The 17,289-nt window shown below is 42.5% G+C and overlaps 1 protein-coding gene across 1 annotated transcript in view; it reads left to right on the forward strand.

Moving 5' to 3' along the window:
- Positions 1-17,289, forward strand: part of UNC5D (unc-5 netrin receptor D) — a 545,977-nt gene that overhangs the window by 503,359 nt on the left and 25,329 nt on the right. Inside the window, exons 12-14 of the mRNA XM_047092087.1 lie at positions 4,580-4,748; positions 6,403-6,630; positions 15,547-15,696. Coding sequence (XP_046948043.1) covers positions 4,580-4,748; positions 6,403-6,630; positions 15,547-15,696 — 547 coding nt within the window. The remainder of the gene's footprint in view (positions 1-4,579; positions 4,749-6,402; positions 6,631-15,546; positions 15,697-17,289) is intronic.

A 17,289-nucleotide genomic window follows, 5' to 3' on the forward strand; every position in this document is an offset into this window, starting at 1 on the left:
CGGATGCTACGTTCTTTTCACTGTGTCATATCGGGAGTGATATTCTCCGTCCATCCCATCGCTGCCAATGTTGACTTTGATAACTTTGGGTAGGTGCTGTCCATCAAGGTTTTGCGCCGTAAAGTAGTATTTTACCCTTTGTGATTAGTAAGTACTAATAAGTACTCAGTACTAAGTACGTACTTACTAGGTAAGTACTAAGTGGGAAGATACTTTCAAACCCTATGAAGAGTTCTTTATTACTTTCCAAGTGTTCACCAAGTAGGTTAACATCCATTCATAATTCTTGACTGAATCAAGTATTAATGTGGTTGGTTACCAAATGACTTCCAACATTTATTAGCTGGCTTTCTGTTGCATAGGACAGTTTTCCCTCATTCATTCATATCCATAGATCTCATGAGTTACATTATTCAATGGGTTACAATCCTCTACTACCATTATTTACTTTAATACTCAAAATGTTCCAATTTGGGGCCAGTAGGAACCACTTCAAGCTGGCTCCTCCATTCTTCTCAAGAAATATTTCTGAGTGCTTACAAGTGGCATTATAGACAATGATGAAAGGGAAAAAAAAAATCCCTGGCCTCATAGAGCTTACATTCTTGTTTGCGGGAGACAAAAATAAATAAATATGCAAACAGTATATTGCACTAGAGGACAGTAAGTGTTGTGGAGACAAGTGAAGACCAGCTTTGGTGTTGGGAAAGGTCAGGGAATGCCTCGCTAGAAGGCATCATTTGAACAAAGACCTGAAGGGCATGAGGGAGCTGGTCATGTGGCTGGAGGAAGATTTCCAGACAGCACCCAGCACTCCAGAACAGCAGAACAGCTGTGATTCCTGGAGGTGGGAACACGGTGGCATTTTCAGTGGGATCCTGCTGGTTGCCGAGTTGAGGACTGACTGTGGGAGGTAAGGGTGGATGCATTGCCAATGTGCCTTAAATTCCCTTAAATAGCGCACATCTCTAAGGCCGCGAAATTTTTGTTAAAGCGTATCTCGTTATAATGACAATTTATCGACTTACTTAGCCATCTTCAAAAGCACAGTGCCTGTGAAAATAAGACTCTTAAGGAGGAAGGAAAGGTGGGCATTCAGCGTTGGAGAAGCAGAAAATCTCTACCCGCTGAGCACATATTAGGTGATTTTTAGTTTTATTATTTTTTTTTTAACTCTCAACAATCTTAGAGTCCATGTTATTTTGCACGTAAGGGAAGTGAGGCTCAGAAAGACCTGGCTTTCTCTTCTGCCACGAGGGATGTGGTCTCCAGCACAATGCTGTGAAGAGCACAGGGAGGACACAAGTGGGACCTTAGCATGTTCTTTTATTCACTTTTCTAATGTTCTCTGCAACAACTCTTCTCATGGTTTCCCTTCCTGGAACTGAAAAAAAGTCGCAATGTGAGTCTGTCTTACCAGATTACTGGGCAAAATGCTCTTGTGGCCATTGGAAGCACCCTTTCCCGCCATGAGTATTTGTGGTTGGGGGCATCATCTCTGCAAAGCTGGCAGAGGTTTCCCCAGAACCCTCAGCTGCACTGTGTAAGCAGAAATTTGAATTCAACAGCCTTGTTTCCATACACTTGCCCAACAAGCCACCTGGCTACACAGTACTAGCTCTTAAATTATTGATCTTTTTATATCTGTAAGTGTTCATAAATATGCATGGCATATGGTAGGCTGGATGGATGGATGCGTGGGTAGGCGGGTGGATGGATGGATGCATGGGTGGGTGGATGTGTGGGTGGATATGTGCGTGGGTGGGTGGGTGGGCAGATGGATGGATGGATGGGTGGGTCAAACACAAGGAAAAAGACAAGTAGCAAAAGTCGAACAGAACCAGACTTTCCCATGTACACTAGAGTGTGTGATGCACCACGGTGATTCATATGATGGCTTTGAAGTCACTGCTGTTATTCACAGTTATCATTAGCTCACAGCAATTTTAGAAACCTGTGTTGCTTTTTTTTTTTTTTTTTTTTTTTTTGCTTAGCAAGAGCATGGACACGTCCTTGTCATAGGTACTATGGGAAAACTGAAATGCCATCCATACTGTCCTTATGAATCTTTATTTTGCTCAGACCCAGTTAAAGGCTTCTCTCCCCAGACTTCTGTCCTCAAATGTCCTAAGTCTGTATCCATGACTACACTTGGACTCCATCCCCCCCCACCCCATCTTTACTTGGGATGTCACAAGAGCCAGCAGTTGGACCAGAAATCTGCTAGTGGTTACAGGGAAGGGAAGTGCATCTGGTCACAGAGGGCAGGAGCCCACGTGGAGTCAGAAATTTCGGGTGTATTTTGCAGCTCCACCACTTTGAAGACTTCTCTGTGACTTTATGCTGTGAACACCTGCCTCCACAGGTGTGTGAAGAGCTTTAATTAATATTGGTAAATCTCCCTGATTGCCATAGGTAGAAGATGGCAGAAAGGGATACATGATTATTAATCTTGGGGAAGAAAAACGGTGAGATTTAAGTTTTGCTCCTTCCCCAGAGACCTACACCCACAGACACTGTTTTCACAGTAGGGGGATTAGATATAAATCTTGATTTACTTCCTTTGCACTTGTGGAAATGCCCAGTGCCTGTTTAATGCAAAGCTCCTGTTCCCTGCTCTGCCGAAGACTCGCCGTGCTCTGCCTCTGATTCCTAATGCTGTTTAAGTTGTTACGGAGAGGAGCCTTGCTATTCACGAGTGTGAGAGTTCATCTAATTAGCTGATTTCAGTTCATTTGGCATTAAATAATTCCCCAAATTCCCATATGTTTGAACAATATGTTCAACAAGGGGGATGATTCTCTGAAAGCAATTAAATCGTTCTTTTAGGAGAGCTTGTCATCGGTCACTCATAAGCATCCCTGCCTTTCCTGCCTGTGATGAATGCAAACAGCAATTACACGGAAAGAGCTTAACCTTCTCTAATGGCCGCTGGCAGGCATCCACACGCAGGCTGCTGCTTCTGGCGGCTTGTAGCTCGCGCTGGAATTTTACATTCCCCCCCCCTCCCCGAACCTCAAGTATATCGTTCTAGGCTGTTCAGAGAGCGTTTGTTCTTGCTAATACACTACTTTCCAACTCTGCCCACCTTGCTTGCCTGCTCTGCTTAAAGGTGAATGCAGACATATTTTCAGTGCACCTGTAGCCCTGGTTGTACGGGAGGAACTGTCCACTTTGGACTACGGTTGCCTAGGTGGAAGACTGAATGTTTTAAGTCTGTCTTCAGGGCTTCCTGGAGAAGGAAGGGGATAGTGTATTCACATTCAGGTCTGTTTTAGATAGAAGATGCTTCCGCCCACTTATTCACCTGGACTTCTTTTGCAGAGCACATTAGGAATCGTAAGCTATAGGATGGCCGTTCCTATCTTGAGAGAGAACAAGCAGTGTCAACTAAATCAATTCAGAAATTAATAACATGTTAGATATACTCCTAGAAAAACTGTGTGTTTATACAAGATCGTGGAAAAGGGGGTATCTTTTAGTGCTAAATTCCATCTTCTATCTTGCTCAAGGGGTTGCTTTTTTGATGAGGGATGACATATTTAAATGCCCTTCCTAAGTCGGGTAAGAGAAAACTTCAGTAATAAATAACACCAATCATAGCTCTCATGTCCATCTGAGAGTCTTAAATTGCTTTGTTGTCTATATTCTGTAACACTGCATTCTTACAAGTGAAAAATACAGCCCTCTCCCCAGGGGGAAAAAAAAAAAGCTTGTTCAAAAACACATAAGCAGTTGGGGGAAGAATGAGCAGACTTTGGGGCTCTTCGCATCATTTGGGGGCAGAGATTAAAACTAAAAGACAGGAAAATGAAAGAAACATTCAATGAGGTGATATCATTTCCCTTTAGTTAAATTTCCCTTTCTTTTACTTGTTTCATGACTATTCCCACTGTCAATAATTCACAGTCCAGAAAAATCTGAACACTAGGTTTAAATGGAATGACTTTGACTTTAGAACTAAAATAGGAAAGAATTGAAAGATATACATTTATGTATTTGGTGGCGCACATTTATAACTGTCTCCTGCGCGATCACTCTATAACCTGTGTGTTTATGCATTGGCAGAAAACAAAGGTTTTCGAAAGCAGAAGTGACACACTCAATCTGGGCATAGTTGACGCATTGCTTTGTTCCCTAATAAGTTGTTTTATCACTTACTAGCATTAAAAATATTTGTAGATTGTGTTGTTGGGAGAAAGGGATCAGTCGTTCCTATAAAGCTCTCGGCTTCGGTCGTTGACAACGTCATCAACAAGAATAAGAATGCAGCAGCCGGCGTGTGGCATACCAACCAGGTGTTCACTGTATTCTATTCTGCCTATATTTCTGAAGAAGCACTTCTCATTTCGTCACAACCTAGATTTGAAACCTAAGCTAAACTCGGTCCATGTGCTTGAGTGGTTCAGAATAAATGGCTATTGCCCAGACCAGCCATGTGCATGTAAGGTGCCGTCCAGGAGAGAATCCTGGGAAACAGTTTTGCTCAACCTGAACAAAACCCCAGTCTGTAACTAACTTCTCATTGAAACGTACCCCCTTCTTTACATGCTTCTTGTATCCTTTCCCAACCATCAAGCCTCCAGTCGGATGGATCTGAGGTGCTCCTGAGTCCTGAAGTCACCTGTGGCCCCCCAGACATGACTGTCACCACACCCTTTGCATTGACCATACCACACTGTGCGGACGTCAGTTCTGAGCACTGGAACATCCATTTAAAGAAGAGGACGCAGCAGGGCAAGTGGGAGGTGAGACCCTATTCTTCCTTTATAAAAAATGGGATTTGGTTTTCACCTATGGGATAGATTTAACCTTATGTTCTCCTTAACACGAGTCTGCTGTGAAATCTGTAAGCATTTTCTTGTTTTTTCAAAGGGTTGATGGTGTGTGTTTTACGACATCCTCAAGGTACTGGCTAGTGTTTTTCCATGATAATGGAAAAGAGGAGGAAGGGAGGATCTGGGGCTTTTCTGTTTGGTTTTAGAATACATCACTCGTATGTATTTACTCACACAGGCATGTTACCTTTATGTGCCCATCCTTGGTCCATAAAACCATTACTCCTGTCCTTCCTCCCAGACCATGTCCCTGTTTGAATTGACTTTCCCTGTCATCTCTGTGGAGACAGAGAGGAGGCTCAGGGCACACAGGTGGTGTTCATAAAAGAAACTTCTGTCTGACTTTACCATCATAGGGATTATAACATGTTGAAATGTTCAGCAACACAGTAGTTGGCTAACTGTATTTTGATGCATTAATGAATGCACCGAAAATTATTGAACGTCTGTCTCCCTGTGGATATGAGTACATTTGAAAGAGATGCAGCACAAGGAGAGAACAGAAGAGAGGGGCAAGAAAACGAGAAAGCATGTGAGGAAGGTAACAAGAGACGGACACAACAGAGATTGCAGTGGAATTGCTATTTTTATGTGAAACCTCTGATTTATTTGATAGGGATTCCTTTTCTGTCTGTCTGAAGTCAGTTTGCATGAAAGCAGGTGAATTATCTTGCTGGAACACAGTGACCTGCTCCCGCTAGCCTTGGGATCTTACCTCCCAGGAGGTGCTCCCAGCAAAAGGAGTAAAAGGAAAATCTTGTTTCTTTAGGAGAAGAAAATTCCCAGTTGCTGCAAATGGATTACATTTACCCTGCCCAGCTATCTCTAAACTGGCCTGTACTCTTTGCTGAAAATGCATTCTGCTGTTTATTCGGTCCTGGTACAACCAGGGGCACATTTCCCGGGCATGATAGCCCATGAGCTATTTATTCCATGGGCTTCATAAAGGGGCCAGATTTTGCTCTTTTTTCCATTATGTTTTGCTTTGCCTTGATTTTTTACCATTTCAGTTTTTTCTGTTGAGCACTTCCTCACAAGCTTTTCATCCAGATGGTGTTATATTTATGCTCTCCCCAACCAGTCACACACACCAAAGTTCTTATCAAGGACAGGGAAGTATTCTAGCCCATCTTATTGAAACCGTTTATTTAATGGTCCCTCACGAATGAATCCGGTAGAAAGAGGATAAAATATTTGAGAGAAAAGAAGTATTACCTTCACGATATTGGAAGAGATCTTCAGAAATAGACCTTTTTCAAAACAAAGTTTGCTTTCAACTGTTACAGATTTTCATAAATTGGGCACTGAACAAATCACTGAAAAAGGAGAACTTTGGAAATGAAGTTTGTTGTAACCTATAGAATTTCAATTAACTTAATATAACTCACGTAAGTTCCCTACATGAGCAGTTACAATGTATTTTGATAGAAAAAGAGCATTCAACATCAAGAAAAACAGGACAGTAAAAATATTCTTTAAAAAATCATGTATGTCCATGCAAAGTCATTGTTAAATCACATATTCTTTCCAAGCTGAGAGAATTTAAAACACCTTTTCCCAACAGGAAGTGATGTCAGTGGAGGATGAATCCACATCCTGTTACTGCCTTTTGGACCCCTTTGCATGTCATGTGCTCCTGGACAGCTTTGGGACCTACGCCCTCACCGGAGAACCAATCACAGACTGTGCCGTGAAGCAACTCAAGGTGGCGGTTTTTGGCTGCATGTCCTGTAACTCTTTGGATTACAACTTGAGAGTCTACTGTGTGGACAATACCCCTTGGGCATTTCAGGTCAGCCTTTTCTCTAGAATTCTTTTTTTTTTTTTTAATTTTTTTTAATGTCTATTCATTTTTGAGAGACAGAGAGAAAGAGACAGAGCATGAGCAGGGAAGGGGCAGAGAGAGAGAGAGAGACACAGAATCTGAAGCAGGCTCCAGGCTCTGAGCTGTCAGCACAGAGCCCGACATGGGACTCGAACTCAGGAACTGAGAGATCATGACTCGAGCAGAAGTCAGACGCTCAACCGACTGAGTCACCCAGGCGCCCCTAGAATTCTTCTTTTGGTGTCATGAAAGCCTGAGGTCTCCCAAAGATCGGTATCAATAGAGAATTCTGTTGCTGAGGGTCTGCAAAATGAAGCCACCTCACTGGCTTGGTGGGGATACCCATCTTGAAGCAAGAGTTGTGTTACTATACGTCTAACAATGCTGAGTTCCAAGGACATGAGGTAGCTGGCACTCAAGAAGAGACAAGGGTTAAATAAACACATATAGAGAACATCGTGTGCTGAATGATAAACTGACTACAGGAGTAATCAGAATTCAGAAAACAGAGACTCCAGGGTGCGTGGGTGGCTCAGTCGGTTAAGCATCTGACTTGGGCTCAGGTCATGATCTCATGGTGTGTGAATGTGTGCCCTGCATTGGGTTCTGTGCTGACAGCTCAGGGCCTGGAGTCTGCTTCTGATCCTGTGTCTCCTTCTCCCTCTGCCCCTCCCCGACTCGTGCTCCCACTATCTCTCCATCTCAAAAATAAATAAATATGTTTAAAAAAAGAACAGAAAAGAAAACAGAGACCCCATTGCAATAGAGATATTGGAGAACAGTCTCTGAGAGCCCTTAGTCAACCTTCATGAATGGGTGTGACTTAGTAGCAAAAGAGAAAGGGCCACCATGTCAAGAAAGTAGAATGGCATGAGTCCCAGGAACAGTAAGAGTTACTTGATGTGCAGAAGGCAGTGAGAAAATCGCTTAAACCACCTAAAAGTGGTAGTTAGGGAACAACAATTATAAATCATACCTATCAGCAGGCAATCATATTATATCCTGGATACACAATCTATTAATAATTAGGGCTACTAGGGCAGAGATAGTTCAAGGTTCCTTTCCATTTTGGGTACTTTCAATCACGTAAAATTCATTTTAAATTAGCTACTCGCGAAGAGTGTGAGGTTATTAATAGCAAGGATAATGCAGGAGTGACTATGTAAGCTTTGCCCATATATAAATAGCCTAGCTCTCCTGACACACCTCATCCCAGATCCCTGCTATTCCAGTCCTGGATCATTAAGTCCATTATGCAGAGCATTTCCTCAGTAACTAGCTTTTAAGACACTGAACTGGAAAACTCATGTTTACCAATAGAAGAGCTACAACGACCTGAATCCTGAGCATAAGCCAGTAAAGGTGACGCAGTGCCACCTGTGTTCCTGAACCTTCCCTGACTATCTCTTAAGTAGCACAGGGCATTTTTGAAAGGCACACTTAGAGGCTCCTGGGTGGCTTAGTCAGTTAGCATCTGACTTCAGCCCAGGTCATGATCTTGCGTTTTGTGAGTTCAAGCCCTACATCAGGCTCTGTGCTGACAGCTCAGAGCCTGGAGCCTGCTTCTGATTCTGTGTCTCCCTTTCTCTCTGCCCCTCCCCTGCTTGTGCGCTCTCGCTTGCTCGCTCGCTCTCTCAAAAATAAACATTAAAAAAATTTGTTTTAAAAAGGCACACTTAATATATGGCTGCATAAAAGGGCCTTTTATCAGAGGGGTGCCATTTTTTAGAGGAAAGAACTTCAGTGTAAGTAGTTAAATCTCATCGTATGATAGCTATTTGATAATCTTCATCTTCTCTTGCCACCCCTAATAAGAACATTTTTCGAAAATAAAATACTTAACAGATGTTTGGCAATCAAAAACAAAGAGTGAGGGGCACCTGGGTGGCTCCGTCGGTTAAGTATCCGACACTTGGTTTCAGCTCAGGTCATGATCTCCCAGTTCATCAGTTCGAGCTTCGCACTGGGGTCTGTGCTGATAGCTTGGAACCTGCTCAGGATTCTCTCTTTCCTTCTCTCTCTGCTCCTCCCTTTCTCTCTCTCTCTCTCTCTCTCTCTCTCTCTCTCTCTCTCTCAAAATAAATAAATACATAAAGAAACATTAACAATTAAAAAGAAAAAAAAGAATGTGGGGCACCTGGATGGCTCAGTCAGTTAAGCGTCCGACTCTTCATTTTGCCTCAGTTCATGATCTCGTGGTTCGTGAGATTGAGCCCCATGTCAGGCTCGGAGCTGGGAGTGGAGCCTGCTTGAGATTCACCCTCTTTCTGCCCCTCCCCTGCTCACACCCTCTCCATCAAAACAAAACAAAACAAAACAAAACAAAGAATGAACTGAGACCCTTGCTACCACTGAATAGTTGTAAAATGCATCATGACCCAAGTTTGATGTTTAGTAATTCAGCTGGATTTTGAAGGCTGAGTAAACTAAAGGGAACGTGGGGTGCCTTGGAGCATTTCCAGCCCCCAGGCTCATAGGGGTAACCTACTGCCAACCAGTGTGCCCGTGAGGACCCATTCATCACATCGGCCTTGGAAGTCAGCCCTCATAACCAGTTTGGTCTCGCTTTGAATAATGCTCATGTATATTATATACCAGTGAGTTAGACATTTGCCTAAAGAAAAAAACTAAGTGACTTTCAGATCGTCTATTTTCATTCCTGGTGACTGCTACCAGATTCTACAACAGCTCAACTGTTCACAGATGACTGTGAACTTCAGTGGAAGTCACGAAAATGAGGCCCTAAACACAGCTTTTCAAACCACTATCCTTTCCTATGGGTAATATACAACTTCTTCATCAGTGCTGGGGAAAATGGCGTTCTGCGTCTAAATTGAATCCAAATATCTTTATGTCATCACTTAGGGATACTTTTTAAAGCACGTTAATTTTGCTTTAGAGTGATGTTTTCCAGTAGAAATTCTTTTGACCCCATTTGTCATCATCTATTTACCTCCAGTGATTCTCTTTCCTATTATGTCAAATAAAGCTGATTTTAAAGTTGGCTTTGGTTGTACTTGTTATTGACAGGATGTATGTGACAGCTGTCATGAGCAGCAAAGGCCATGCTTCCCCCTGGGGTTGTGAGAGAGTGTCAGCCTTGGTTGAATAACTCTTCTGGCCCACAGAAAGATTAAAACGTAACTTGTAGCTTTTTGGAACACAGTCATTTACTCTGCAGCCTTAGTGTCTGGGTTTTCTGTTTCTGAAAGCATCTGGCTTTCTGGATTCTTCCCTTACCAGGTAAACATGTTCGAGACCTTCTACACAGGTTCATTTAAAGCACCTTAATATCCCAGATCATCTGTGTCACATTTTTCATGGCATCATCTGTGGCATTTAATTGGAGGAGAAAATTCTATAGTTACTAAGCCATTAAAACCATTCCATTTTAGGAAAGCCTTAGCAACAGTTTACTTTTTGAACCTCTAGCAGACTTCACACGTTGATATTAGTTCCCCCAACTTATGTGGTGTGAGCTGAATATACTAGATACAGTGATGATTCATGGTCTGTAACTCTGATGGAACCCTGACTTCTTAATCAAAAGTAATGTCATTTTTCCAGAAGCAATTCTGCCGCAATTGCCTATTCTGGAATTAGTCTCCGTTATCACTATGATAAAAATGTTTTGTTGTGATTTGGAAATAGATACAAGGTTGGTCGCGATCGTTGCTATATTTATTTCAGTGCATCTTTCGTATCTCAAAGAAAGAACACCTATGGGCCCAACTAGGACTGTCCTCCTCACCAAGAAAGAAGCCTGGTTGAAGATCATAGGGATATCTTTCATTCATAGCTCACTGGGAAGTTACGTCCAACAAAATACTGAAAATTTCCCCCCTCACGGGAACCCTTGGAAGGAAGACAGTTTCCAGACCCAAGTCTTCTGTCCTCTTAGAACCAAGCAAGGGTCTGGCAGCGTTATGGTCCCACCAAACAGTATTCCTTCAGAAGATTTTAGTACTCAGACATGTTGTCCCTTTCCAGACATGCCCTTGTCCCCTATACCTCCTGCAGGCCTGCTATGCTGGCTTCTCCTTTGCTCCCAGGCTATATCATCTGAACAATAGTACCAGTTTCTCTGAATGTGAAAAACAAAATACCTCATACAACTCAGTAAGGCATAATTTAGTTTCAGGTTTTTGAAGATCTGTTTTGATAAATACATTTACAGCTATCTCTAGGAAATTAAATCGGCTCAGATATGTTTCTGTTGTGTTTTGTTTTGTTTTGTTTTGTTTTAATAAAAATCTGCCCTAAGGTGAGAGGAGAGTAAGAGAACAAGCAATGACTTCTGTCCTTCCTGCCCCAGTGTTTCTGCGATGATTAGAGCTGCCATTTTATATGTGTGTGTTTGACATCGCCCCCTTTCAAACCAAGGGTTGAGGAATGATGGCATATTTACGAAGCAGCGACATTTTACGACCTAGGTTTTTGTTATCGTGTTTTATCTCTTTCCCTCTCCCTCACCACACACGTATGCACACACAGCTCAAACAAACCTTGACACAGGGAAAGCAAGGAATTAAGCACTTGCCCCATCTTAGACAGAAAAAAGGAAAAACGACTCGTTTTCTTCTCCACTGCTCCCAGCTCTCCTATTCAGTACCTCTCGGTACTCATTACTTACTTGGCATTAATGTGGATTTAGAATCTAATTTCAAAGGATTTCCTCCAGATGTAGTTCTTGTGTTTATCAATAATGCAACCTTGGGAAATATTGTTCATGTAAAGCATTTAAAGGAAAACACCACAGCGACACAATTTCTGTGTGTGTGTGTGTGTGTTTGTGTGCACATGCTTAAGTTCAAACAGTTTTGTCTCATAAATATGTAAATTCAGCCTGCCTGTTTTAGTATCCCTGAAGCACACCTGAATATTGCTGCCTGTCTCATTAAATCAACATAAAGAGCTCACTGAGGCACAAAGCCCAGGTTTCTCCTGGCCACAACTCCAGGAACTGGATAACTAACAGCCCCCAGTGTGAAATGAGGAGGCAGACAGACTAGAACCAGCACCAACCCTCGCCTTTGGGTACACTTTATAGACAAGAAACTGGCCAGAACCTATTTTCGAGTTTAATTAATGCAGATATCAATTTAACAATAGAACCAGAGATTTACCATAAGGTCCTTGCCATATAGGAAGCAGAGAGAAAAAAATCAAATGAGGATCACGCCTCACACTCAGGGTAATATATCCACTGAATGAATGACTCACAACCCGCTCAGCAGAACTGTTTGTATCACTGATTCTCAAACTTATCTGGGCATCAGAATCATCTTTAAAAATACAGAGGTCAAGGCCCGGCCCCGAGGGGACTGCAATAGGTTGTGGGTGAAACTGGGAACTCTGTGCTAAGTATAATTTATTATATTTGGGGAGTGTTTTAAAACGTTTACTCAGGAGTTTATTTCTTTAACTCTGAAGCCAGTTGTGCCTTGAAAAATAAATATGATGATTAGTTCATTATTGGGCTTCTTCGTCTTAATAACTGCTTGTTTTGTTACAGAAGAACTATAATTGCTTATTATTCTCTGCAAAATCGTGAGACCCCATTAGTTGTAGGTAGTTGGTTCAATGGGTGGAGAGGAAAGCAAGCTAAAAACAGCAAAAATAAATCATGGTTGTATTTAAATTAGGGGCCCTAAAGCAGAAATTTTTAAAAGGTACCATTTTCTTCTGTGATAATTATAAGTAGACATCTATTAAATTTCTAATGTTCTCCATTCTGCTTAGACAGTATATGTAACAGTAGTGCAAATACAGACGAACTTATGTTATCTTTATATATATCTTGCACCATTGAAAAATTATCTATGGGGGTCCCTGGGTGGCTCAGTCGGTTAAGCGGCTGACTTCAGCTCAGGTCATGATCTCACCATTGGTGAGTTCAAGCCCCATGTTAGGCTGTGTGTTGACAGCTCAGAGCCTGGAGCCTGCTTCCGATTCTGTGTCTCCCTCTCTCTCTGTCCCTTCCCTGCTCATGCTCTCTCTCTGTCTCCCCCTCAAAAATAAATAAACTCTCTCAAAAATAAATAAACATTAGAAAAATTATTTATGGGATAGAGTTCATAATAGTCTGACCTTCACTTGACTCTAAAAAAAAAAAAAAAATTTGAGCATAGCGTAGAAAAAGGCAGGGAAATGTAGAAGAAATACTGGACCATAGTCAGGTTGCCCTGTTTTAGTTTTAGCTCTGTCACTAACCCTATAGCTTTAGGAAGATGGCTGTCTTTGGGACTGGGAGTGGGCTCCATATTTTCATCTGTACATAAGGTACATGGTGATTTAAAACCAAAGTCCTCTTCTACTGTGATGAGGCCGTGTAGTTTCCAAATGTGAAAACAGCCTAGCTCTCCACTAAGGAATGTGTGACCTTGCACAAGGCCCTTCATCTTCTGACCTCAGTTTACTTCTCTGTACATGCAGGCAAGTTAGATTTTTAAAGGAAAGGGGTATTAGAGATCCTAGTCAAATATACTTTGGGGAGTCCACACTGTTGTTACTCTGTGGCTTTAATGTGGTTTTAATAAAAGCACACTTCTTATTCGTGATTGTTTCTAACGTCATGCTAGAATTTGCAGAAAAGAGGTTAACATACGGTCACATGCTGACTATTTTGCTTGGCCATGAATAAGCCCAGCTAAGGAGTAGAAGCCTAAAGAAAATAAGTAACTTGCCCAAGATCACATGGAAAATTGATTGGAATCGTGTGCCTCCACGTTCAGTTTATAAGATTCATACTCCTCACAGTGTATGTAGTCTCAGAAGATTCTTATGCTCCTTAAAATCTGAATATCAATGATCTACAATAAACTACAAAGCCCTTAGCACAGCAAGCGAGAATTCATGATTTGGTCACTGCCCTACATTTGCATCATCTTCAGCCACTCGCTGTCTACCCTAATCTATCCCATCTCTGTCTCATCTCCATCCTTTTGGGCCTATCCTGCTCACTGCCCGGAATGCACACCCCCTTCCTTTTTCTATAGCTTGCTCTGTATTTACTTCCAGGCTCAGCTTGAATATCACTTCTTCTATTGATTTCCCAGTTCCTTTCCTGGCCTCTCCTCCCATTTGACAAGGCTATACCCTCTGCCTTCCCTTAACCTGCAAGGCATCCCTGTATTTGTAAGAGTCAGATACTATACCATAATCCGATGGCTGCTATTCTGTCACTAGACTGTGAGCTGCCTGGTGGCAGACACAGTTTTATTTCTATAAACTTAGAGCCCCCATCAAGCATAGCTCTCCAGTGGACACTCATTAAATCTCAACAAGGAACCGGTGACCAGCATCTGTAAAAGGCCTCAAGTCAGCATCGGGAATGGATTCCCTCTCCTCCCCACCCTACCCTACCATGTTCCATCCACTTTTTATGACCCCCAACAGATGCCGGCCACCATGTTGTCCCGCCCAACTCCTGGACCCACAATGTTAGGAATTACCCAGCACTGCGCTGTTCAGCACAGTAACAACTAACCACATGTGGATACTTAAATTTAACTTGATGTAAAGGACAAATTCAGGTCTCTACTCACGGTAGCCGTATTTCAAGTGCTTAATAGCCACGTGGCCAGTGGCCACCACATTGAGCAGCACACACACGGAACACTGCCAACATCACGGACAGTTCAGCGCTGGCTTAAGAGCCCCCAAGAAACACCCCTCTCACTAAAATGAAGAACTGGAGACAATGACCTTGCAATTGAATCATTTAGTCCTGAGAAAAAGATACTAGCAACCAATTAAGAGTTGCAGATATGTGATGGATAAAAGCTGGACAGCTGCATCTTAGTAAGAAAGGTTTTTATTACTGTTATTCTGTACATAGGCAAGAGTCGGACAAGATAACCTCTGTAGCTGCTTTTACTCACTGATAATTGAAATGTAAGTTTTATTGTATTTATAAGCCTATTTGCCTGACTTCTCACAATCTCTTTTCAGAATCTGGGAAGATTATAGGACAGAATTAAAGGATCTCAGTTTTCTTATTTATGGTAACGCTGCAAGGGAATTATAAGTCAATTAATGCTGATTTTAAGAAATAGATTTAGGGAGATCTCTCTTATCTCCAGGAACACTAACAGCCTCACCCCAGTTGGGAGTTTAACCTTTTACAGAATTGATGTCTGTTATTTTATTTGGCTTGTCATCTCTCTAGTATGATTCTAAGCACCACAGATTCAGGATGAATTAAATGGTTTCCTCAATGGAATGGAGGTGAATTGCGTTTGTGTTAAATGTAATTATAAAGATTTCTCAGCAAAAGATAATAGGAGTGTTTATCTTCAGGAACCAGGTTTCTTTTTTCTGACCTAAACCAAACTTGGTAAACAACTTACTTTCTCTTGGCCTTTTGGCCCAACTTTTATTAACATTATTATAAATACAAATGACACACACACCGTGTAACATTTGTTCTGAAGAATAAGCGTTACATGATGCCTGTGTTCTTGACCAACACATGACAGGGCGGAGGGGGCACTGCTCCTACTGTCGGTGTGAAATGTGAACCCATCCCTTGATTATGGTCCTGGCAAATGAAATTCACGCAGCCCTAGAAACCCCACAGTATAACTGTTTGCTGGTGGTAGGGGAGGTCTTTGAGTTTTAAAGAAAGGCATGGCATGTTTAGAAGCCTAAGCAGTGCAAATAATGGAAAGCAACCATTTCTTCCTGCCCAGATCCTTCTTAGCAGCTTTTCATCCTTAGTCCTGACCTTGCAAGGCTAGAGGGGTATACAAGAAGTGTGTGTCTTTCATGCTGTCTATTTCTGGGAGACACCTGGGAGTGAGCATGCCTACCTATGGAAAGAAACGTGGCAGAAATTGGATACTTCACTGTTGTGCCTCTTTTCTCTTCCCTGCCCTATAGGAAGTGGTTTCAGATGAAAGGCATCAAGGTGGACAGCTTCTGGAAGAACCAAAGTTGCTGCATTTCAAAGGGAATACCTTTAGTCTTCAGATCTCTGTCCTTGACATCCCCCCGTTCCTCTGGAGGATTAAACCCTTCACTGCATGCCAGGTACTGGCCAGATGGGCTGCTAACAGAAATGGCTCTGCTTTAACCCACAAGCATGTCACAAACCCTGGCGAGGGTACTCCTAACTAACCTCCTCCTTTAAAAGTATGGGTTTAACCTCAAAACTGTCACAGAAATGCAGCAGTTTGGACTACACACAGGGAATTAATCATACTGTCATAAGTTCACGGGTTTCTAACGGAGGGGGGGGGGAGGTACGTGATGCCACGTAATGGAAATTTTCTCCCACTTAAGGGAGGTTGGTTTATGAAAACCAGTTCATTACGAGACATTGTTTTCATCCTGGTCAGCAGTAAACGATCTGGAGGTCGATGCTTTTTTTTTTTTTTAATTTTTTTTTCAACTTTTTATTTATTTTTGGGACAGAGAGAGACAGAGCATGAACGGGGGAGGGGCAGAGAGAGAGGGAGACACAGAATCGGAAACAGGCTCCAGGCTCTGAGCCATCAGCCCAGAGCCTGACGCGGGGCTCGAACTCACGGACCGCGAGATCGTGACCTGGCTGAAGTCGGACGCTTAACCGACTGTGCCACCCAGGCGCCCCTGGAGGTCGATGCTTTTAAGGGTGACAGTTTTGAGATGTAGGGAGCCCGGGCTGGCCAGGTAGGAACAAGAGATTTTGTCCTGAATATATGAAGTGCTTGCTGTCATGTATGTTGGGCAAGGTGGGAAGAAGAAATTATGAACTGAGAGGCTAAGGAAGAATGCCTCTTAGAATCCCTTTACAAACATATAAAGATATTTCTATATTATTGTTCACATATCTCCATATCAGAGAATTTTTAAATGTTGCAAAATGGCTTAGAGTCTTCTCAGATGACTTTTAGGGAATTTGAGTAATTACTTAGCATAGAAAGATCTCTTATCCATGTGGGACCCTGCCACCGATTTCTCTAGAAATTCCTAGTGATGGGTACCATCAGCAGCAGCAGCTGCTGGTCCACAAGAGTTTCTTAAGCCAAAGTCATCTGTGCTTCAGGTGACAGGACATGTCCTTAACTTTGGAAAAGCTTCTGGTGGGCTCATATTGATATGGAATCACAGGAGGCTTTCACACATCTTTGTTGTGTCCGTCAACATAGCCTGCAGAGCCCTGGAGGGTTTTAACCTTTCCATCCATGCAGCATTCATAAAAAAAAAAAAAAGAAGGAAGGAAGGAAGGAAGGAAGGAAGGAAGGAGAAAGCTTGCACCAGGTAATGCAGCATTCATAAAAAAAAAAAAAAAGAAGGAAGGAAAGGAAGGAAGGGAAGGGAAGGGAAGGGAAGGGAAGGGAAGGGAAGGGAAGGGAAGGGAAGGGAAGGGGGGAGGGAGGGAGGGAGGGAGGGAGGAAGGAAGGAAGGAAGGAAGGAAGGAAGGAAGGAAGGAAGGAAGGAAGGAGAAAGCTTGCACCAGGTAAACCAGCTTGTCAGAATGGGAACGAGGCCAATCACGGAGAGAAAAACCTTGGCTGAGCCACGAGCGTTAGAAAAGAGTTGAACCACCAATGCTCTCGCCTTCGAAAATTCACCGTTTTGAAATTGGACAAGGTTGTATTTTCCTGTTTACTTTACAGGCTTCTCATTACCTGGGGGATT

The sequence above is a fragment of the Lynx rufus genome, unplaced genomic scaffold, assembly GCF_022079265.1.
Source record: "Lynx rufus isolate CCGP_SWC_20201006 ecotype Redwood Valley unplaced genomic scaffold, mLynRuf1.p SCAF_3, whole genome shotgun sequence".
Lineage (NCBI taxonomy): Eukaryota > Metazoa > Chordata > Mammalia > Carnivora > Felidae > Lynx > Lynx rufus.